Below are 24,443 nucleotides of genomic sequence, written 5' to 3' on the forward strand. Positions count from 1 at the left end.
GATGAGGCTCCATCCTTCAGCACTGTCACTGGGTGTGCTAACCCCTCGATTTCCCTAAATACTGGGAATTTGGCTGTATCATTTGCAGTAGCAAAAGACTTCATGTTTTCTCGTGATCTTTTAATGCAATGTTACTTATCTGTAGATTTTAAGTGTGGTTGTTTAAACCACTGTGACAAACCTAGTCTCACAAACTGATGTTAACTAATTTACCCAGAAGCTTCACCCAAAAATTTAAAATTGACATATAGGTATCCCTGGGCACTCCGGTGGGGAAAACAGGACAGTCAGTTCCCTGCTCTGGCTGCTGGTATTGTGTGGCCTCAGAAAAGCCGTGACTCAGTTTCCTTTCCTTAAATCAGGTTTGGGGCAGGAGATTGCTTGGAAAATGGTTTGCACCCTGAGCAGTGATATGTGAAGAAAATAGTAATTTTAAGGGGTAGGAAGGGACCTTAAAGATCATTTAATCCCAACCCTCCTGGCACACGCAGAGAAACCTCCTACTGGACCAGAGCCCCATCCCAACTGGCCTTGAACAGTTCCAGGGATGGGGCATCCAGAATTCCTCTGGGTAACCTGTTTCAGTATCTCACCACCCTCACAGTAAAGCATTTCTTCCTAATGTCTATCCTGAATTTCCCCTCTTTCTGTCTGAACCCATTAATCCTTCTAATCCTGTGGGCTCTAGCCTGAGAATGGGCACATAAGGCCAGTTTATATAGATCCCATAGACACCAGCCTGAGCATGGCATCAGGCACATGATGTCCCTGAAAGGCAGGTCTCCTCTGGATGGAGATTTTCCCTTGTTTGAACCAAGAGCAAACCCATGGACACAGGCCGGCCAGGTCCAGTGGCCAGCCTGAAATGTCTACCCCTGGTGTGATCCATGCAGGCCTGGAAGGGAGGAACAGGGGAAGGGGCCAAGTTCCTGCTTTCTTCTGCCGGGATCGGCTGCCTCAGCTCCTGTCGCTTCCCACGTGGGTCTCTGCTGTCAGCGGCAGGGCAGGGCAGGTTCGAAGAATCAGAGACTTGTAAGGGTTGAACGGATCTCTAGAGATCATCCAGTCCAAGCCCATGGCAAGGCAGGGTCACCTCGAGCAGGTGACACAGGACCACTCGTCCAAGTGGGTTTTCACTATCTCCGGACAGTGAAAATCCACGACCTCCTCGGACAGCCTGTTCCAGTGCTCTGCCACCTTCAACATAAAGTTCTTCCTCATGTTGCGGTGGAACTTCTTACGTGTTCACTTATGGCCACTGCTCCTTGCTCTCCCGCAGGGCACCACTGAAAAGAGTCTGGCACCATCCTCTTGGCACCTGCCTTTGAGATATTTATATGCATTAGTGGGATCCCCTCTCAGCCTTCTCGGGCGCCATTTCGGCAGGCCCGGGTCCCCTCCCGTCCCTTCCCCGGGCCGGGCGGCGGCAGAGGGCGCTGGCCGGGGCGGCCGAGAGGAGGCCGACAGCCGCAGCCTTCCTTATCAGCGCGCCGCAGGCCGGGCTGGGCCCGGGCGGCCGCGGGTTGCCGGCCGTCGGCCCATGGGCGGCGGCGGCGGCTCGGAGGCGCCTCCTCCTCCTCCTCTCGCCGCAGACCCGCGCGGCGAGAACCCGCGGCCGCAGCAGCAGCTCGGGTGCCGCGCCGGCCGCATGGCGGGCTACGCGCCGCGCCTGCCCTGGCTGCTGCCGCTGCTGCGCCGGGCGGCACCGCCCCCCTGGGCTCGGGCGGCCGCCGGGGCCGCCGGGCTCCGCGCCCCGCCGCTCCTGCCCGGCAGGTGCGGGGCGCAGCCCCTGCCCCTGCCGCCGCTGCCGCCGGGCTCCCCGTCCTGCCGCCGCCTCTTCCCCGCCGCGGGCGGTGCCCCGCGCTCCCTGAGCACCGCGGCGGACGCGGAGCCGCCGCGGAAGGCTGCGGGCGCTCCGCCGCGCTTCGAGGCTCGGAGGCTGCTGGCCCTGGCGCACCCCGAGCGCTGGAGACTGACAGGTACCGGGGCCGCCCCGGGGCTTTGCCCGAGCGGGAGGGGGCGGCGGGCGCCCCGCCCGGAGGGGCTGCCGGGGCCGGGGTGCGCGGCCGGGGTGCGCGCCTGGAGCGGCCGCCGGGGCGAAGGAGAAGGTCGTGTTTCCCTGGCGAACCGGCCCAGCTGGCAGCGTCCCAGCGCAGCGTGGAATCTTCAACCGAGCCTTCCATACGTGTGAAAAGCTAAAAACATGCGTTCTCCCCTCTCTTCTCCCTTTGCCATCTCTTAATCTGTTGGTTTTTGAAGGGAAGACAAAAGTTTTGGAAGTTAGAGAACTCAGTTCCATTTGTTTAATGCCTCTGTGCATATTCAGTGCTGGCTTCGCAATCTGCCTGCAATAAATTTGGGCCCAAGACTCTGTGAAATGAAGTAAAAAGGGAAATCCGAAGCATTTATTTTTATTTTTTAAAATAAATTGGAATTCTGTCCCCCAAGATTTTTTTTTGCTTAAAACATGTGTAAGATGTTTTGAAAAATATTTTCTAGTGTCTGAAAATAACGTGAAGTCAAAAGTACAAAATACATCCTTGATGCTGATATTTTCGATAGAGTATAAACGAACTTTTCTTGACATTGCTTCTCATAGGTTAATAGGATAATAGCTGTTGGTAAGAAAACAATGTCAAATTATTATGTGCTTTGGGTTTTTAAGGCATCTTTATTGGCAGACAGTGCTATCACATGTGAGGCCTGTAGTCCTTCACAAAGATACAGGTATTTCCTATGGAATGGGTAAATGGTGTTTGATAGAAGAGAGGTGAGGTAGGTAGACATATAAAGAGATGGTTTGTGAAATATGAAACACTTTGCACAAGATTTTATTCACAGTGGATATTTTCAGAGTTTCATTACATGTTGGTATTATATAGCCATCATGATTTGGATCCAAATGAATGTTTATAAATTTTAGTCTTCCTGCTGACTTTACAATGAAGTTTTAAAAGTGTGGTTTTCCCATTTAAATTTAATCAAGTAAATATATCAGTTATTGTAAGGATGGCTTTTAGGACCAAGGCTTCTAAATAACTGAAAATTTAATTTAGTTCACTTTACTGGGCACTCGCTGTCATCTTGTTTATCACAGGCAGGCCATGGTATGCTTTTTTGTAATTATGTTTTGAAATAGAGCAAAATATCCTTAATCTGTGCAGCCTGCTGATGGTTTTATCTAAGTAAATCAGTTATCACAGTTACTAAAAATCAGCTACATGCAGTTTTTCTTTTGAGACAACAAAATGGCCTGAATTAAATTTTTGAAAAAACCTTAACAGAACAACTTAATGAAATCAAGTCATGAGGATGGAAAAAAAATGGAAACATAATAACTGCTTTTCAGTGCTCAATTGGTCTGCATTCTGGGAGAGGAGTGAATTTATGTAAAATTCTTCTCTATTGACACCCTTCTTAAGGGAAAACTTTCGTTGTTAAGTTGTAATTAGGTAGGATGATGAAAAAGCTAACAAGAAAAATGCTTTGGGTCATTATAGAGTGCAGAGATAACAAATATGGGTAAAACGCCTTGTAGGTGGTTGTAGGGAAATTGCATCTACCCATTGTATCTAAAATATATTAAAATAGGTTGCATTTTGTCCCTGTTGCAGCTTTGTACTGAGAAACTGGTCCTTAAAAAATCTAATATGTCTGGTTTTCCTGCATTCAAAAAAAGAGGAAGGTTAATGGTTTCACTATATGAAAAAATGAAACAAGGGTAAAACATTTAATTTCCTCTTCAAGTCAACATAACCAGTAAGCAAAGCTGTGAGATCTCTTCAGAGGTCTACAGGTGCTGTTTAGTTCTGCAGGAAGGTTGAGTTCTTCCAGATTTTTTGTTTTATAGAACCAGTGGCTGGTAACCTCGGGTGTAGCAGTACCACTGTGGAGTGCTGTGTACCTTTCTTGTGATTCCATATGGCATGAGTCATGGTAGTGCGTCTGCTCCCTGCAGTTGTGAGTTGAAATTCGCAGTCACAGAAGATGAAGTGGTTGCAGTGAGGGCAGTGGAAGACAGTGTGAGCAGAGGATGATTTATGAGGAAGTTGAGGAAGTTGAGCAAGACTATCTTAACCCATCTGGGTGTGCTGGGGCAATGGTGTCAGCTGATGAGGTGAAGGTGACCTGCTCCCGTTGGAATTGGCACCAGAGGAGAAGGTCCCATCTTGCTCTGGGCAGGGCCTTGTCACCATCCAATGGCTCAGGAAGAGGCAGTGTGCTCTGGCATGGAGTTCCAGTGTGCTGGCACACAGCACCTCCTGCAGAAGGAGCTTCTGACCCTCTGGAGGCTTCTAGGAATGAAAATAAATGTATCAAATGTCATACTGTCAAAAAAAAATCTGTAATATATTCCATGTCCAGTTACTTCTACAGTGGGGTAGAGCTATGAATATGTTTTAAATGAAACATGTGTGTTAAATTGTGGTGTTTGCAATTAAAGTGGTAAAAAGAAGCCTAAATACTATGGTGGGAATTCACTCTAGAGTGACCACAGTTTTGTGTGGTGGTTAGGAGTTTGTAAATCATGTAATACCTCCCAGGTTTAACAAAGGAGAGAAGTAATTGTAGGAGTTCTTTGGCTGATCTGGTGTGGTCAGGTAAGGTAAACCTGCATCTTCAGTTAAATTCAGTTCCTGGGGAAGAGGATGGAGCCGTTGTTGAGATTATTAAATCCTGCTGTGTATGTGTGAGACCACAAAAATGCCTTTTCAAAATGATCCCTTTTATTTCCTCCTGCCTTCTTGTTTCTCCCCGTGAGAATTTGTCTGTTGCACTTCATCCAAACCACACTCAAAGGAAACAATAGTTCTATTGAATAGTAAAATAAGTACAAGGAACTCTGAAATTTTTAATCCTATAGCAAAGTGTGCCCTTTCTCTGTATAAAACCTTCTGTGCACTGAGTAAGTAGGTTTGTTTTGTCCACGGGTCTTCTTTAGAGACGTTCAAGAAATGTTATTTCATAAGTTTTATTTAGTAATTTTTTGCAAATTTGTAATAGCTGCTTTCCTATGGATCAATTAAGTCAAAATTTTCAATTAAAATTTTCAATTAAGAGCACTGCCTTATTCATAATTGGATTTTATTGTACTTTAAAATTACACCAGGTAATTACACTTTGACTTTTTTGAAGGCAATTCTCGTGGTTTTAAAATCGTAATTCCTATGTGTATATATATGTAGGGGTAACTTACTGAGTGTTTTCTCATGTGCACTGCGACAATAAAATATAGGCTAGGTGCTTTCTGTTGTTTCTCCCCGTAGTTTTTCTTCTGATTTTGTCAATGTTTGGTATGAAACTCACAAAAGGTCCAAGCAGCCTTGTAGCTTCATCACAGAAAGTTAGTTTTTCTGCGGCAAATTGGTGACAGTTGCTTGTTTTAAACTGACTGTGAACTGTTAACGAAGTTTCTTAAGTAAGACATTGCAGAAACAATAGCTGCTTATCACTGTGATCAGTTAGGTGCTTAGAGCTTAATTTCCTTGGGGAATGTTGTTGCTGCATTATTTGTGTGAATTGTGCAGGTAGAAGGAGTAATAGCTAGGTTGGTCTGACGCAGACTGTCTTCTGTATAAGGTAAATATGAACAAGTTAAATGTATGATAAAAAAGAAGCCTTAGTCTGTCCTGTAAACCTAGAGTTATTCTGTTACTTTCTAGCATTTTGTGAACTATTTTTTTTCTGAACAGAGTAACACAGTTGTTCTTAACAGTGTAAGCAAGGTGGTTCTAAAAGGTTCTTGCATAATAATAGGTGCAGTGTAGATGTCATGTATGAATTTACTTTAACACAGAAAGAAAACCACACCACTCATACCTAACCTAGAACTATGCAGAGCATCCTTAGGTGCTTACAGTGTACTCTGGAAGAAGATTTTTATCTTGTAGTAAGTATTTGCAGAGCTGACTCTTTGCAGGGTTGATACCCAAAAATATTGTGGACCTGGGTCCACCTAAAGGAAATTAACGTTACTTGACCAACATATATAAAATTTTCCAGCACAATTTCTCCCATACTGAAGAGCTTGATCTGTCTGAATGCACCTGATAATGTGGTAGGTTTTATTCATCACTCCAAATGCCCTTGTGGGAAGCCAGTCAGTGTTAAGCTAAAAATATCCCTGTGTATTAAATAAAACTGCACAGATAACTGGTAAAGGACAGACATTCATCATTACTGGTAGAAAGATATTTCTCACAAATCCAAAGCTTGCTTCTGACCCATCAGCCCCCCATATTTAAATGAAACCAGTACAATACAGATTTCAAGAGGTAACATTCATGGCCTATGGAATAGTAAAAACTGGCTAATGTGACTTGTTGCTGGGCTGCTGTGCACTGCCAGATATCAGTACCTCATTTTCCTGTCTTTTATCCCTGAACGGCATAGATAATCCTAATTCATCTGAGGTAAATCCTTATGTATTTGTCTTTAAAACAGCCCCTCTCCAAACAGGCTTGCAAGTAATTTTTTGCCTTCATACACTTCCACATACTATACTGGGTGAGAAGGGTGCTTTGGTAAGAACCAGCAAAATTAGAAACATTCACTATCTTGGTGGTGCTTTTGTGTGTAGAAAATTAATTTATGACTCTTTGGAGTCACTTAGTCTATGTTCTGAAGAGAGGTTTCTGGCAGCTTTGCTAATTATTGCTTGTAAACATCCTGGTTTATCAGTTGGCAACCAATTCCTTGTCCTCAAAGGAAGTTGCAGGTTTTCTGTCAAGAAACAAGCCCATGTTAGCCTTAAGATCAACACAGAGTGTGTTGATCTTAATAGCAATAAGGGCATCACTTTGTTCAGCAATCTGGATTTCTGTGCAAACAGACATGCAAAATGTTTGTCTAACTTTTCTAAGAGGGTTGCTCAGCTGCTGCTGCAGCCAGCTTGCCTTGTCATAGCTTCTGTTGCCACTGGTTTTGTAAGTTCTACGGATCTTCCTAACATTTTCTTTATTGTGATCTCATAGCCTACAAAAAATTACTTTAAAAAATAAAGCTTCCAAAATACACCCTTTTGTTGGATGTAATTTTCTGGGTAGCAGAGTAATCCATGTGAAACTAATACTATAGAGTTAACTCTGACCTTTTTTTTCTATCAGCAACAACCTTCAGTGTCACTGAAGTGTCTTCATATCTGGTTGCTGAACACATTGAACTCCTCCCTTCAGTCAGTTATCACCACGACAGGTCCTTTGAAGGAGGAGATGAAACGAGAGTTTGCTGGTTCCAATTTTTCAACTAGTCAACATTTTAAAACAAACAAAAAAGATCAGCCACTTGGCAACTGTGCTATTTTGTAGTTGGTCTGCTGGTATAATCAACATTAGAGTTTCAGTTAGGGAACCTTATTTTGCATGTGATTTGTTGGCTTGGGGTGATTAAATTAATAAAGACAGGTATGGTGCTTAGTTCACTAGTTTTAAGTTTGCTTTAGGTACTAGTATTTGCTCTTCATTCAGTTAAAGCTGTTGGAAGTAATTACAGTGAAACCTGTGCTAGTTTGAATGAAGAAGAGCTGAAGATAAATCCAAGCCATCGGACAGAAACATATGGGGGTTTAGCCATACAATCCTCTTCCTTCTGTGAATGTTTATATCTGCAGTTCATATGTCCTGTTTCATCCGTAATTGAGAAATCGTTGGGACTAATGGAGACTGAGCTGTCATTCTGAGCTACTGGGCTCAGTGCTGTGCTTATAATCAGTGCTTTTGTCCATCTCCAGCTGCCTTGGAGACCAACCAGCTTTTCCTGACAGGAAATGACCTGGGTTTTGTTGGATTTTTCCCTGCTGCTTCACAGCTTGAATACACCAGTGCTGCCAGCCTGTTAGTAAGGTCATTCATGAATTTTTAGCTAGTAAATAATATCCTTATGAGATGTGTCTATGGCATAGATCACATAAGTTTGCAGCAGCAAGTTTTTCCCCTTTCTGCTCTGGTTTCTTATAGTTTCTGTAGCTTCAAGTTAAAGATCCAAATCTCGTATCTTTCACATGCTTGCTGGCCTGAGTGTAACACAAGGGAAAGATTGCCAACAAATCTTGAATAAGAAGCACAGGCTGCAGGTATGCATAGAAATATTGCTTATGGCATTGTGCTGCTGGGAGGCTGATTGCTATCTTCATCATAGAAGTGATACAAGAAGCTCAGTAGAATGAAACTAAAGTTCAGGCAACTTCAGGACTTTCAGCACAGTATATTTTTGTCTTCAAAGGCATTATCTGCCAGCAGTATTGTAGCAATCCTATGAATGGTTGCTCTGAGTGTGTGGTTGGTTCTTGAAAAATTATGCTGTATAAATGTCATTGTTGTGGTTCAGTGGTTTTCATATCAAGTTTGTTCAGTTTTCAATTAAGATGTGGTTTTTTCTAGCTCTCAGACTTCCAAGCTTGGCTTGCTTTTTAGAATTAATCTGTGTTCTTGGCTCAAGAAATTTCTTTGCAGATTTAAGTTCAAAAGGCTAAATCTTGGTACAATGTGATTTTCATACTTTGTGATACAGCTTCAAAGAGCTACACAGGTTGTTCCATGGGTGATCTTGCAACTGCAATTCAAGAGCTCTGCTCATCAGCAAATGTACTTCTAATTAAATCTTATACTATTGTTCTTTTAGACCAACAATAATAAAGAATAAAACAAAATGAATGTTTTTAAATGTTATCAGTCAAGAGGAAATCAAAATTTTTTGTTGGTTTTTTTTTTTTTTTTCACCCAATAAAATTGCATGGTTTAACCAGTTCTCAGATCAGATCTTTATTTCAGTCCATTGTTATCTCAAAAAGAGACAACTGGAAGCTGTCATACAGTAACAAATATGAATAATAAAACCCAAACCAAACAGGAGTTGAAGGATTGTGTGTGACATTTTGGTAACTGTCAATGCTCTCTATGGGTGATATCTGTGAAAAGTTAACCTTGTTGGATGGTGCTGTTGAAGATTAGACAAGAGAAGTGATTCCAAGACTGTGATTGTATACAGAGGCATTCAGGGTCTTAAAATGTGCTTTGCCTAAAATAATTTATACAGTGGCTTAAAATACCCCTTCAGAGCTGGTGTGAAAGGGTGCTGATTATTTCAATTGGCACTTGCAAGTGTAATAGAAATTTCAAGTGAAAAATCATTTTATTTGTGCTGTTAATGGTTTTGTAAGTTCAGACTAACTTTCCTTTTCTTGTTGATTTGCAGCTGCTGTTGGCTTCCTGGCAGTTTCCAGTGTCATTACCATGTCAGCCCCTTTCTTTATGGGGAAAGTTATTGACATTATTTATACAAATCCCAGTGAGAATTTCACTGACAGCCTGACCAGCCTGTGTGCCTTGCTGAGTGGAATCTTTTTATGTGGTGGTGCTGCTAATGCTACTCGTGTCTACCTCATGCAGACTGCAGGTAAAAACAGAATCAAAAAGTGTTACCAAGAGTCATCTTGGGTTTTTGCAGAGTCAGGATATCTAATGATCTTAAATAAATTCTTGGCAGTGGCCAAGAGATCCTCTTGGAATCAGTAGTTTCTTTTACCAGAACAAAGGTAAACTAATAATGCAAAGATAAGTATGCTGGAATGATTGTTCATTTTTATTTACTGTTAGGTGAGATCCTAAAGATTTCATCTAATAGATCTTACCAGACTCTCTTGTGGTATATTAAAATCCTGTAATGTGTCTTGTTCAGTGCTGTGCAATCCTGTGATTTTTATATTGTCGGTATCTGTAAATTCTCATGTGCCATGCTTGACTGACTTCTGTTTCTGACAGGACAAAGAATTGTGAAACGTTTGAGAGCAACCATGTTCTCCTCTATTCTGAAGCAAGAAACGGCTTTCTTTGACAAGACCAGAACAGGAGAGCTGATAAACCGCTTATCTTCAGATACAGCCCTCTTGGGCCGCTCAGTGACTGAAAACCTTTCAGATGGGCTCAGGGCAGGAGCACAAGCATCTGTGGGGGTTGGAATGATGGTATGGTGGTCTCTTACTTGCTTGACACTTCTTGTAGTTTCACATTTGTTTCAGTTCTATTAGGTGAGTGTGAATCAGTCCAGGAACAATTGTGTGCTCTTGGGTACAAGTGTATTTAATTGGTTATCTACAACAGATAAAGAGATTAGTGCAATAGGCGATGTGCCTGTAGCCACTTCATGTTTACTCAAGCAAAATTTGGAGGATGAAGGATAGAAATTAACTACTGTTGCTACCCAAGTTATCAAGCAAAATGTAGTAGGCAAATAGCTGAATTCCATTCTTACTGAAGATATTAAAATCAGGGATAACATTCCCATGGTTGTAGGTAAAATACGGTATAAACGGCTTGATATGAAAATCATTAAAGTTGATTGATTCTGCTTAAAGGCTAGGTGAGCAAGGGCAGCACTGCATATCTAATTAATGCAGAGGAGTTTTACAAGCATTAGTCTTTCTGCTTTAGTCTGTCTATAAAAATATATTTATGTGGGAATCTTGTTAATCAGGACTTCAATGCAGTGCATCAGTTAATCTTCCTTGGTGGTCATTTGGTTTACATGAAAATTTGGCTTCTCTTTATGTTTTGAGTTTTTTTGTGTTATTAATATTTTTATGCTTATCTGGGAAAAGATACATTGGTTGCAATTATCTTAAATGAAGGTGTAGTAATTTCTGCTGTCTACCTGGAGTTAAAACATAGCAAAAAGTCTCCTCATAAAAATAAGCTTCCAATATTGACATTATTAGAAACTGTTAAGAGTTTCCACTATGAATCTTTAAAGTTTTAATGTTTTGTCACTGATAAAATCACAGCTTTCTGTTCTCTCTAAAAAGGAGAGTCTAAGGTTTTATCTTACCATGGATTAAATGAGATAACTTTATTTAATGCATTTTGCTCCAAAATACTGCCATGAGATGGTAGTAAGAGGTGGACTATAAAAACTTGCCCAGAAAGAAGATATTATTATGAAATAATTATAAAGCCTGTCAATTATGTTGATTTTGACTTTTTCTGGAGATTTTTGTTTTCAACACAGAAAGCAAGTTGAAATTAAAACACATTAGATCTAATTTCAAGAAATCTTATGAAGATAACCTCTTTAGGTGCTTTGATAATAATCATTACAAGTGATAATATTTGCAGCAGTAAATTAAATACACTGTTCTACCCATTCATGGGTGCTAGGGAGTACGGGTGACTCCATCTGTTCCTCAGTTACCCAGAAGCAGTGTATGATATTTCTCTACTCAGAGTTTCTGTATTACACCATCCATTTAATAGTTGTGAAAGCACTTTAGAAACTGTATAATAGCTTATGTCTTTCAGCATCCCCAAGAGATTTCCTGGTAGGCCTGTTTAGTGGTAGGTTAAGATGCTTGACTAAGACCACACAGTGAACCAGTGAGAAAGCTAAAATTAAATCCAGACGGCTTTGTTTATAGTTCTTTGTTCTAACCATGGGATACTTCCCAGATGCTGTGGAAGAATGGATATTTTGCCTGCAAAAAAAAATAAAACATGATAAATGAAAGCATGGCAGCACTAAATCAAATTCCTACTAGTGTTAGAAAAGTAGCAAGGGATGTTGCACTTTAGTACTCCAGGGATTTTTTTTTTTTTAATCTGAATGCAAAACTCTGACACTATCTTTTTCTTCTAGTTTTTTGTGTCCCCTAGCCTTGCTACATTTGTTCTGAGTGTTGTGCCACCCTTGGCTGTCCTGGCTGTGATTTATGGCAGATACTTGCGAAAACTTACAAAAACGACTCAAGATTCTCTTGCAGAAGCAACACAGGTAACCTTTCTTGCTAATTTTAAAGTTGCTCTAGTATATTTAGGTTAATATATCGGAAGTTGCAGATCTTCTGAAGACGATTGTACTGTTGTTCTGACCCTGTAGTTTTGCACTTGGGTAGCATGAAAGGTAAACCTCAGTAACAGTTTTTCATATATCTCAGAAACAACTATGCTTCCATTGTCCGTAACAGTAGAATGCAGAGATACTAGGCCTTGAGAATTTGGAAATACAGAAAACGATAATGAGGTTAGGCTTTAGCTTTGTGAGAGCATAAAAAAAGCAGCCTATGAAGTCCTGTGTAATTGGGTACCTGGGTTTGAAAAACACTTTTCTTGGATTATGGTTTTGAGCCTGAAGCTATCAGAAGCATCCTAGATGGATGTTTCCTTTGCTAGCAAGTCCTTCTCTGGAATGCATACCTGATGCTTGGCCTTACTGCTCTTAAATGTTTATGAAGCCTGTTTCTTAAACATTTTCATCAAAGGCTTAGGGTAGGGAAACATCATTATAAAGCATAGAAATGTAATTAAGAGCTCTAGTTAAAATAGTCACAGTTGTCAGCTGTTACAAACTTGGGATGGCCTTTGGAGGACTGTGCAAAAGGAAGATTAGCTCTCTTCTGTTTGTATTCCTCAGACTGTGTTGACAGGAAGCTCAAGCCTTTGTAAACCAGATGTAGTTTACAATTACCGTGTTCCATTCAAATTTTCGGGTTGAATGAGGGATGGAGAAGGAGAATTATATTTTTATATCATACTTTTACTTAGAATAGGGGCCTTATTTTTTCTAAGACCATCACAATGTCCGTGAACACCTTAGTGTAATTGGTTACAGTTGAGGTATTTTAGAATTAATACTTTGCTGTTTAGAAATTAGAATACTGGGTTGAAATGAGACATTAGTAGTTGGGCTAAATTAATTCCCAGCATTGCTTTGATCAAATGAGTGGAATTGTTTTAGGAAATAACTGCAGGCTTTTTTGCATGATTTACTATGGAACAGAATATTCTTTATTTTTTCCCTTCCCATGTTGTTATTGCAAATTATTGTGAATAGTGATTTCCCTATGGATGTTGTTCATACCAAATTTTTTAACCCTACTTTTATATTTTTCTGTCTCTGCTAGCAATTAAGACAATATTAAGTTTTTTTTAAAACTGCCTGGGCATGCAATTTGCTTGTAACTTAATAGACTTTTTAAAAGGGGGGTTGGGTGGCATGAGAAATTTTCCACTGCTATCCAAAGATTTGTAGATTAGTGAAGTGATACTTGTTTAACTTTCACAAGTTCTGTAATGTGTGCATTTCAAATTGTGTGTCTCTGTGGATCTGTTTGGTGCTTTGCTTCAATGCAGTTAGCTGAAGAGCGTATTGGAAACATCAGAACAGTTCGAGCTTTTGGGCAAGAAGTGGCTGAAATGGAGAAATATACAAATAGAGTTGATTATGTGCTACAGCTGGCTAAAAAAGAGGCACTAGCTCGGGCAGGCTTCTTCGGAGCAGTAAGTACATTTTAATGAAAATGAGCCAACCATGTTATGCAAAGTGTCAATTATTTTAAAACTCATGATGGTACTTAAAAATCTGCAAGTAAACGATTGAGAATAAACTGAACTGACATAAAACTGTGGGAAGACTGGACTTAAATCAGTCTAAATTGCTGTGAAACTGCATCTTGAGATAAAATGGTATGATTAAGTAATTTTATACCTCTATTCCTGCCCCACATCCCATAGCTGGGGACTACTTATCTGAGGCTGCGCCTTCTATTCAAGGAATTAAACCAGTGGAACCCTTCCCCTACCCTTAACATTTTAGAGGTGTGGCTCCCCAGTGAGAGCAGCATCAATGCAGAGGAAGGTGGGGAGGGTGCAGGTAGGGGAGGGAGGCTTGGACTGCATTTTTCCATAACTGTTTGTTTAATTGAATTCTAAAACTGGAATGTAACTTTAGACTACTAATTTTTCCTTGGTAATGATGGTTGAGAATAATGTTTGGTGTTCCTTTCTACCTTGGGGAAAAAAAATCCAAAAAGGAGTTGCTTGCTTTTTGAACACTTGTTGGATAGCACAGTGCCCCTGGATGTCTGGCTGGCTGTTGTCTGGCTTTTCTTTAGAATTGTTTAATTTAACTCAGTCCTCCAAAAGCCTAGATACCTATAGAGTGACAGTTCTTTTTATTACAAGGGGAATTCTGAAACCACATTTTAGAGGATGAAATATACAATGTATGTGACAAAATCTGCTTTTTCTCTTTTTTCTTAGACGGGCCTTACTGGAAACTTAATTGTCCTCTCAGTGTTATACAAAGGAGGATTGCTAATGGGCAGTGCCTACATGACAGTTGGTGAACTCTCATCTTTCTTGATGTATGCTTTCTGGGTTGGAATAAGCATTGGAGGTATGGAATGGGAAATTAGATTTTCTTCACTTCAAAGCATTATGGTCATTATAGGGGTGGGAGGGGAGAAGCTCTTAAAAGATCTGGCTTTCTTGAAAAGTGTCTTCCAAGGGAACTTTCCTAGAAATCATAATTTATTAAAAAAAAAAGTTAATGAAAAGAATAGTCCATAACTTAATATGAACCTTCCTTTTCCCCAAAAGAAAAGTGTTTTCTTTTTTCAATGTGTGCATGTGACAGTATATATTATTTTAATTTTCTTTAGGTCTGCATTAAGACACTTGCCGTATTGTGTAAAGAAATAAAATATATGGGTCTGTGTTTGGCATACTGTATTTAAAAAGGCATGTAGAATTTAGCTGTAATTCAGTGTGGAGTGTCCTGGACTATAAGAGTAAGCAAAGTGCCAGCAGAATACTGCACTCTGATGCTGACCTTCTGGTTTTCCTTACTGACTGACTCCTTCTTGAAGGTCACACTCTGTAATCTACTGGCCCAGAAACAAGCTGTTCATCTTTTTCACAGAGCTGTCTTCACAGCTGTATACAGGCAAAAATTAAGATAAGGTGTTCGGAAGTTTGGCAGCATATTGGAAGCATTCTTTAAAGTGGGTCTGTTACTTCTGATAGACTGGGAGGGCAATGCAACTTGCCTGCATTTTTCCAAGCCTAGACCTGATATCATGGGGAGCACATGGTTTGTTAAATTTTGCCTGAGGGCAAAATTTAACAAACCAGCTTCCTTGTATATCAAAATTGAAGTTGCACCCATTCCAATAGTTTGTTGGAATTAAAGATCCCCTACACATATGATCCTTCAATGCTGCTGCTGAAAAGTACAATGCTAATTTTAGCTCTTCTATGTCTTCCATTCCAATACGGATGCATAATATTGTTCTCCTTTTTATTTAGGTCTGAGTTCCTTTTATTCTGAGCTAATGAAAGGACTAGGTGCTGGTGGACGTCTTTGGGAACTTATTGAAAGGAAGCCACAACTTCCATTTAATGGTGGGTTCTTGGTTTGCTACTGTTTAAAGGTTGATCTTCTCTTATGGGTCAGCAGTACTTCAGAAGGGTGTGTGTAACACTTAAAGGCAGTAATGACTTACATACTTTTCAAAGAAACTAGATACAGTAGTAATACTTCTGACTTTACCTAAGTGCGAAACAGATGATGAAAATTTCCTTTAATAAAAAATTTTAGAAGCCAAAAGTTTGGCTTAATTAGTTACTTTTGGTTTCATTGTTTTTCATTTATTTAATTCAGAATATGATTTTAAACCATATTACTTTCAAAGTTATGTGACTGAGGGCATAGTAATTTCTAGCTTTTTGGAATTTTTTTTTAATGTCATCACCACTTCCTCTTGATTCAGCTTTAGAGTGAAAAGAGTGGAAAGAAGAAAAAGGAGAGGAGGAGGGAGGAGCTCTGAGATGGCTGTATCTCATATTTCCCTGAAAGGCTTACCGTACTCATCTCTAATGGCTAAGAAATGATCAGTATGTAAAGAGAAGCTTTCAAAACCAGGTGGTTTTCATTAAGAATATTTCAAGCTTAAACATTTCATACATCGTGATCCAGTGAAAACCAGTCCTTAGTAAGACGTTGCTTTGAAACCTCACTTGCAAACAAACTGTTTGAGGCCTTTCAGGAAAACATGCCAAATTGAATTTTTGAGTTGTTCTGTCACATGAATCAGGGACTGAGGCATGACTGGGGAATAAAAGGAAGTAAAGGGTAGAGCTGATAGGGAGCCTTCTGCTTCTTGGGATAGTGGGGATGTGCAGGTAAAGCAGGTGTTGCTTTTGGAGTAATTTGCACCTTTCTCCTTGCAATAATACTACCCACATTTCTCCCTTATTTTGGGGGGCAAGGTTTTATTTTTGCAGAACTCTGGTTGTTGCTGGTGACAGCAAATATCTTGGGAACAAATAACAATGTCTTTTTTTCTTGTGTCTAGAATCCAAACAAGGGACAAGTATGTAGCTTTTAGATTTTTTACAGTAATATATCGAGGAAGGACTTGTGGTGGCAGACTTCCTGTATTGCAGTAGATTTCAGTGGTTTGGGCCATGGAATAGACAGTGCAATAACTGGAACTGAGACTTAAGATAAGTGATTACTTGCAACAGTGGTAATAATAAGGATTATGCTGCTAGCACACGGTTTAGCACATACATTTCTTTTCCCAGAAGCTGGTTTACAGGCCATTGTGGAAACATTAAAGTTACAGTGTATATGTCCATAGGTTACAGTCAAGCAAGGAACCTGGAATTGTATGCTCTTGCCTTTTCCATCCCAATGCTACTACCATTAAATTGAAAGACTGGAGAAGAAACAGGAATCTGAGAAAAAGAAAAGTAAACTAAATTATCTGCTCTAGTAGCAGCAGAACTAGTGAAATCCTGCTTGCTACTAAAGGATGTCTGTGTTTCCTATCCATAGTTATTGTTTAACCAAACATTGGCATGTTCTACTCTTTGCTGTGGCTGGTTGGGAGTTACTTGTGTGCTGCATCTGAAAAGAATTAAGGGTTTGAGTTGTGTTTCTCTAGCACAAATAAGCATGACTCAGGTATTGCTTTAGTACTGCCAGTTTTCACAAAACCAGTGGGAATTTTGTTCTTTGGGAATGCAGCCCCACTGTCCAATTAGTTTGCTTTGTATGGCTATGTGTCACTGGGCTTGAAGAAATTTTGGTTTTTTGTCTTAACTATTTATCAGCTTTTTCCTGGTAATGAAATTAAGACAATTGTTTAAATCAAATGCTGTGCTCCAGAAAGAAGCTGGTTTTATTTAACTTTGGTAGTTGTTCATTCATGGTGGTTTCATTCATGGAAAATTTCACAAATTGAAATTTTCATTTCAGTGAACTGTTGCCTAAGAGTTAGGCCTTTGATTGGTATTTGAATTTTTAAATATGCTTACCACTGAAAGGAGAAAATAAAACTAAAAAGTGACAGTGCAACAAATGTAGCAGCAGCTTTATTCCAGTGACAGGAACTGCTCTTGTTCAAAGAGGGAGGGCGTTTCAGGTGACTTTTGTGGCTTGGTGAAAGGGCAATAAATGATTTGCAATGTTTATCGTTTTGTGTTCTGTGGTAACAGGACTTTAGCCTTCACCAATGCCTTTTTATTTCATTGCTCATAATTGACAAAGCTTAAATTGTTTATAGTATGTTACTAATTCAGATAATTCTATGAGGAGTGATTGTTGTTAGTGGTTAAGATGCAAATTCTCCCTCTTGCTGTAGGTAGCCTACAGGTTCAGTGCTGGTGAGCAGCCTGAAATTGCATTCAGGAATGATTGGTGTACCAGACTGATTCACTCATGGCTGAAATGTAACCACTGTGGTCCTGAATTGTGGCTTGCAGCTATCCTTAGATTGAAAGTGGAGACAGATATTTCTATTGAGTGTCTGTGAAGCAAGTTCTAGGAGGGCTGAGCTAGTTTTTGTTTCTGTTCACATTTCTGTATTTTATTCTTTGTTATATAGAGGGAATCGCATTAAGCAAAGATGTATTCAGAGGTGCTTTGGAATTCAAAGACGTTGAATTTGCATATCCAACACGTCCAGAAGCATCAATTTTCAAAGATTTCAGCCTTTCCATTCCAGCTGGCTCTGTTATGGCTCTGGTTGGCCCAAGTGGTACAGGGAAATCAACAATTGTATCCCTTCTCCTGCGGCTGTATGATCCTATCTCAGGTATGGTTTGTATATTGCTCTCATTTGTGACAATTAATGCTTTGCATCTCAGATAGACCTTATGAACAGTTGGAGTTCCTGTGTTTGAGGTCCGTGCTTCCCTCAGGGTGTGTGGTTACCTTGTTGTGGTGCCTGCATAGCTTTGCATTTCTGATCTACCAGTATAGTATGTGATTCCACAGGGGCTGTCATCCTCAGCTGTTTCTTCAATCTTTTTTCAGGACATGTCAAACACACTTGTTTTTACTGTTTCTTATCTTAAGGTACTATCACCGTTGATGGCTTTGATATCCGTCAATTAAATCCACTGTGGTTCAGGACAAAGATTGGAACAGTAAGTCAGGTAAGGAAGAGGAAAAAAAATTCCAAGTGAATGAAATAATTTTGTGGTCAGCTAGCTTTTCCTCACCTTCCTTCTTTTTAAAATGACATAATCTTGTTTCTCAGTGAAATCCTTCCATCTCACCATAACTGCTGTTGCACATGCTTTGTTCTAAAAATAAGTATTTAGAGCTAGTTCCAGTATTCTGTAGTCTGTTTTCACATAATCACAGAGATTTAAAATGTTAGTTCAGAAGAAAAGTGTGGATGTGGAGACTGGAAGACACATTGCTGTAAATTGTGTAGCAATGACCAACCTAATGTTTGCTATAACTTATTGAAGAAAGTAACAGAAATCTTAACACTTAACTGCCTTTTGTATTGATGGAAGTCACACAATCATATTTTACACAGCCATTTAAAAAGCTGACCTTCTCTGCTCTGAGTAGTTTCCAGGAAAACATAATTCCATTAGGAAAGCATGAAAATACAGCACAGTTGGCACTTCTTCTTATAGTGCCACCTCCCTAGCAACCTCCAAACTCTGGAAGTCAGTGCTGTCTTAAACTATTTCATCAAATAGTTTCCTCATCTCCCCCAATACTTCACAGTGCAATTAACTGTTAGGCTGATGTTCTGGTTAAAAGCATGAGGGCAACTGAGTATTTGTTGCATTTAAAAACAGCTTCTTCATATAGTAATGCTACCGAAAGCTTTTGTGCAAAAAATTATTTTCCTGTTGGCACATTAGCATGAATGAACTTTTTGAATGAATGTATTCCATTTGAATTACCAGTAGAAGACCATACTGGTATTCAAAGAACATCACTCTATTTTTTAAACAGAGCTCACTTACCTTGTTTCAGACATTTTCCCATTGTACATCACTTGTCCATCTCACAGTTCTCTGTTGCCAAACTTCAATATAAATTAAATGCACAAAATGCCATAAAATCTGTGTAGAGATTAAAAAAAGAATCATCATTGTTGCAAATCATAGAATAGTTTGGGTTGGAAGGGACCTTTAAATGTCATCTAATCAAATCCCCTGCACTGAGGAGGGACATCTTCAACTAGATGTGGTTGTTCAGACCACATCCTTGAATGTGCCTGACCTTGAATATTTCCAGGGTTGGGCATCTGCCACCTGTCTGGGCAACCTTTTTCATTGTTTCACCACCTGCATTGTAAAAAAGTCTTCCTTATATCTAATATTAACTGGCGCTCCTTTATTTAAAACCATCACCCCTTGTCCTATCACAACAGCTCCTGCAAAATAGCCTGTTCCAATCTTTCTTACAGCCCTCCTTTAAGTCCTGAAACACCTCAATCAGGTGTCTCTGAAGCCTTTTCTTCTCCAGGCTGAACAACCCCATCTCTCTCAGCCTTCCCTCACAGGAGAGGTGCTCCATCCCTCCCATGATGGTGATGTGTGGCAAAGTGCAAAGGAAGGGTTTTTGATGTTTGAATGTATAGCTCTTCCTAAACTCTTCCTAAAATATTAGGAATTGAGAGTTATGTTTTGTCAGTTAAAAAAGCAACTTAATTTTTAATTGGTTGTCACTGTCCATTTTGGTGTTAGAGGGGGAGGTTTTTCATTAGTTTTTAATTCAATTAAAACATAGCTTACATATTCTTCATATGGATATTGTAAGTGGGATTTGAAATACAGACAACACATGTATATAACTACAGATTTACCATATTAGTTATGTGTTTGCATTTGTCAGGAGCCAATTCTCTTCTCCTGTTCTATTGCTGAAAATATTGCCTATGGTGCAGAGGATCCTTCTACTGTGACTGCAGAGGAGATTCAGAAAGTTGCTGAAATAGCTAATGCTGCTAGTTTTATCAGAGATTTTCCAAAAGGGTTTGACACTATAGTTGGAGAAAAAGGCATTTTGCTTTCAGGTATGTCTTTATGTTGCTTATTTTAAAAATCTTGATGCTGTAGAGTGATATAAAAATTTAATCATTTTTTGTTACCACTTTTCTTTTCAAGTCATAGCATGCCATAAGTATTAAAAGAATCCAGACTTGACCTCCATTCCCCCCTAAAGTACATGTGCCTAATTCTGCTCAACCCAGGCATTCAGTTAAAATTACCTGACATCTGTTTTCGTTTTTCAGTTTACTGATCTTTTTCCCCCAGGTGGACAGAAGCAACGAATTGCGATTGCTCGAGCTCTGCTCAAGGTAAGCCATCACCCAAACAATTATTTAACTGCTTCTTGGGGGGAGGCAGGAAGTATTGAAAAGCAGGAAGTCTTTCAGTGGAAGAGGTAGGAAAATATCTTTAAAAAATGTATCTTTTATGTTAATGAAGTTTGAAAGGGCTGAATGGCTTAACTAATGACACTTAATGTCAGTGCTTCTTCCTATCTTTCAGCCATGTTTTTTGATAGTTCTTGCCGACACTGATGTTAAATCACAGTATAATGGCCCACTTCCTTAAGATGAGGTCAAGGATGAAGGAAGACTTTAAGAATGTGGTGCTAGTAAACTCAAATATGACACTTCTGTGTTCAGATCTCTATCATTCATGGGTTAATTTTTCTGGGTTGCAGTTTGCTCTTTCTTCAGATGCCTTGTCTTAGCTTTGAGGGGATGTGGCCTGGATTTGGGTCAAGATGATATTTCAGGCACAATGTTGTGTCATGTTTTTCTTGAAAGATTGGTATGGGTCTAGCTTGAGGGTAGGCTCTGTGCTGCACAAATTTGAGGAGGCTTCTGAGGATCAGAAGGACAGAGAGTTTGGTTCAGGGACAGCCACAGGGCCTTGCAGGGAGGCAGTTTGGTGCTGATGCTCAGCTGGAAGTTTTGATCCTTGCTCAACCCAGTTTGCATTCATGTTAAGCCACACAGGTCTCTGTAGCATCCTAGCATGCCTAGTTTTGCTAGATTAATAGGAATCTCATTGTACCAGTTCTCTTTTACCACAAATGCTGAAAAGCTGATTGTATTTTAAGTCATGCATTTTATACAGTTCATGGGATTAGAGGCTCTATTTTGTGGAAGAAAAAAGGTTGTAAAAAATAAATGAGTAGCTGATATACTGGAGTAGTTGTGGGTGCAGTGGAGTTCCTTCTGTCCCAGATAAAGATTAAAGCTTTTACTCTCAGCTTTATCAAGGAAGTTTGGGTTATGTACTGTAATTCAGAAGTGAATTCTTCTAAGGGATTTGAGTGCTGGCATTTTTTTTTTTTTTTAGTAATCTAATTGGGAGAAATTCTTAAATGGTAGTTTTTAAGTACCATATGTTTTATCTGTGGGTGAAATACTGCTTTATGGTAGAGTTTTGTTACTTTTAGTTACTAGACAGTTTTAAACAGCAGACTGACAGCAAGCAGAAGGTAGCTGAGTCTCTGTGGAAGAGCCGCAGTGCTGCCAAGGATGCCTTAAAAATCATTGCCCACCTTTAGTTTGTATCTTTCAAATGGTTATCTGGGAATAGTGTTCTGCTACTTTAGTCTGGAAAATTTGAAAATGGAGGAGTGTTGTTTCTGTTTTGTCCTCATAGCATTTAGATTTCTTAGAAGTAATGCTTTGAATGACACTCAATTCTTTTGATGAAGTAAGTACTCTGACTTGGAGTTTTAAGCTATGCAAATCCTGTTCTCTATTGCTATAAATATTTAGATCTTGTTTAATTCTTGTTATAACCAATTTTACTTTCTCCTTCAGGATCCTAAAATTCTTCTGTTAGATGAAGCAACAAGGTAAGAAGGAAAAGAAATAGAAACTTAGAAATTATGTAAAACTCAGATTTGGGAGCTTTCTCCTTTCTTTCTCTTCATGTCCTTGTACAAATCATCTAGCCCCTTATTGCTCTCCACCCCCCCCCCCCCCAAAAAGTGCCTCCCAGAATGTGTGATTTGGTTAGGAGACCTGTGATAAAAACTATTCATGTAAAGCTGAAAGGATAATTGGTACATTGTGTTGTGATTTTTCATGGAATTAAATTTGTAATATGTAACATGATTTTGAAACATCTCCTTAAAGCTTTCTTAATTCCTTAGTTTAAATTTAGGTCCTGATGAGATGACTGTTCTGCAGTATAACTGGGTTTTTTCCACTGACTTAATTTAGTGTTATTTTTCCATGCTTATTTTTGCATATGAGACTATGTAATGCCTATATCTTGGATGAGAGCACTAAGCAGGTTCATGAGACATTCCTGCAGTACCAGTGGTTCATCTTCACCAGCAGCAGAGAGGGTTTGCAGTTGTGGCAAAATAAGCCTAATGCATACAAAACCAACCTGTCTTAATATGAAAGTGTCATCCTCTCTCCTGTCCCCACCCCATTTTTTACCAGTGCTTTGGATGCTGAAAATGAATATCTAGTGCAAGAAGCTCTGGACCGGCTGATGGAAGGGAGGACAGTCCTAATTATTGCTCATCGTCTGTCTACTATTCAAAATGCTGATTTCGTTGCAGTCCTTGGCCAGGGTAAAATCCTTGAATGTGGAAGACATGAGGAACTACTTGCAAATCCAAATGGACTTTTCAGAAAACTAATGCAGAAACAAGCTTTTCTTCAGAATAGTGATACTTTTGCATTAGATTTACAATCCAGAGAAAAGGATATATTAAAAGAAAATGTATGAGACAATGTATGAATAATGGAAACTTACAAATTACAAAGACTATAAGTTATGTTTCAGTTATGTAAAGTAAATGTTATATTTTTCCAAAATGTACAAAATATTCTTTTGAAACTTAATGTGTTTAAACTTTTTATTGAAAACTTTTTAATAACTATTGTAACTTCTAAAAATATCTGTCACACTGAGATAATTTCAGTGCATAGATTTTTCTTTGTGTTATTTTGAGACTGTCTAGAATCTTGTTTGCTGTAATGCACTGTATGAAAATGTGCTCCATTCTCAAGTAAGTTCAGTATTTTAAAGGTAATTAAATTACAATCTTATAATTTTCATATCATTGTCTCTTTCCAAGGAACTTTTGTGTTTTGTGCTTGTCAATAGTCTTTAAATGCTGGAATTCAAAAATGCATGACACTACAACACACTGAAAGTTCTGACTTCCACTGCACTTTTCTTCCAGTACTGTTTGTTCTGAAATGTGATTATGTGTTCTGAACTTGATTATGATCCCCATCTACAGTTCCTGTAGAGAATTACATATAAAAACACATTTTAGAGAGTATGAAAGCATAACTCAGAGGAAAATTCTTTAATAAAACAAACCCAACAAACACAAAAGGCAACCAAAAAAAGAGCTGACTTTACATAAGGACAAAGGAAGTGTAGTACACTATGAAGTCAGCATAAGGAAAATCTAAAATTTTCATGCATTTTCTTCTCTTTTCTATTTTCCCATTTCTTTAGTTTCACTTCCTGTCTAAGATATCCAAAAGAATACACCCTCCCATATATGTTTTTGTCCTTTTTTAAGGCATATGTAAGTTTTGTATTGTTAATTAAAATTTCAGTGATAGAAATAATGAGTTTTGCCTAACTACTTTATGAAGAAACAGCTAGTAAACAACCTTCTCAAAGACAACTAGTAAAACAGCAGCATTACATAGATTTGAATAACTGCAGGAGGATATGTTTGGCAGTGAAGAGTTTGCCTCATGTTTCTAATTGAAGGGTCTCTTTCAACAGAATCTATGAAGATGCAAAACCCTATAAAGTGATTTTAAAAAGCTAGAAACTTCTCATGTCACATTAAAACTCATCTAGGCTAGGAAAACTTGTTGCTGGAAGACTTTAGTGGCTATACTCAAATACCTCGTGCTGGGCAAGCTTAAAATGTTAGTGCCACTAGTGGCACCTTGTGGAATATAGTGAAAATATAAGAGAATGAAAATAAAATTTCATCCAGATATAATTTTATCTTCAGATATAGTTTTCCAAGAAGCATATGTTGTACTAAAGATATGCCAAAAATACTCCTGACGTTATGTTTCATTTCAGTGTTGACTACTAGTTAATGTATTTAGAGGGGTTTGAATCTTTAATCCTTACTCATGTAATTTCTCCTTATGTGAGATTCAATGAGCCCCTTTATTCCTGTATTTACATGGGTTACAGGAATTACTTGCAGCTGAATTGTATATTTCTTGTCTTTTGTTTGCTAGTTGTCCTGGCAAGTATTGCAGCCTACAGAGAAATGTGAAAAGCTACACAAAAGCTCTAGTCCATGGAAAGGCAAATGTTTGTCATAACAGGTACATAGGTTAGCAGACTTTATTCGGGTTAGAATCACTCAAAATACTCCTTGGG

General features: G+C 39.2%; 1 protein-coding gene across 1 annotated transcript; it reads left to right on the forward strand.

Moving 5' to 3' along the window:
- The first annotated feature begins 1,421 nt into the window (after positions 1-1,421).
- On the forward strand, positions 1,422-23,131 carry ABCB10 (ATP binding cassette subfamily B member 10). The gene is made up of 13 exons (XM_085055459.1): positions 1,422-1,979; positions 9,193-9,393; positions 9,759-9,961; positions 11,626-11,760; positions 13,119-13,265; positions 14,028-14,163; positions 15,075-15,170; positions 17,660-17,869; positions 18,133-18,212; positions 19,921-20,101; positions 20,343-20,386; positions 21,875-21,909; positions 22,508-23,131. The coding sequence occupies exons 1-13, from the start codon at positions 1,541-1,543 to the stop codon at positions 22,797-22,799; spliced, it is 2,199 nt and encodes a 732-aa protein (XP_084911585.1). The 5' UTR covers positions 1,422-1,540; the 3' UTR covers positions 22,800-23,131.
- The last annotated feature ends 1,312 nt before the right edge of the window (positions 23,132-24,443 follow it).

This window comes from Lichenostomus cassidix, chromosome 3 (assembly GCF_008360975.1).
Source record: "Lichenostomus cassidix isolate B80296 chromosome 3, HeHo_3.0, whole genome shotgun sequence".
NCBI classification, from domain to species: domain Eukaryota; kingdom Metazoa; phylum Chordata; class Aves; order Passeriformes; family Meliphagidae; genus Lichenostomus; species Lichenostomus cassidix.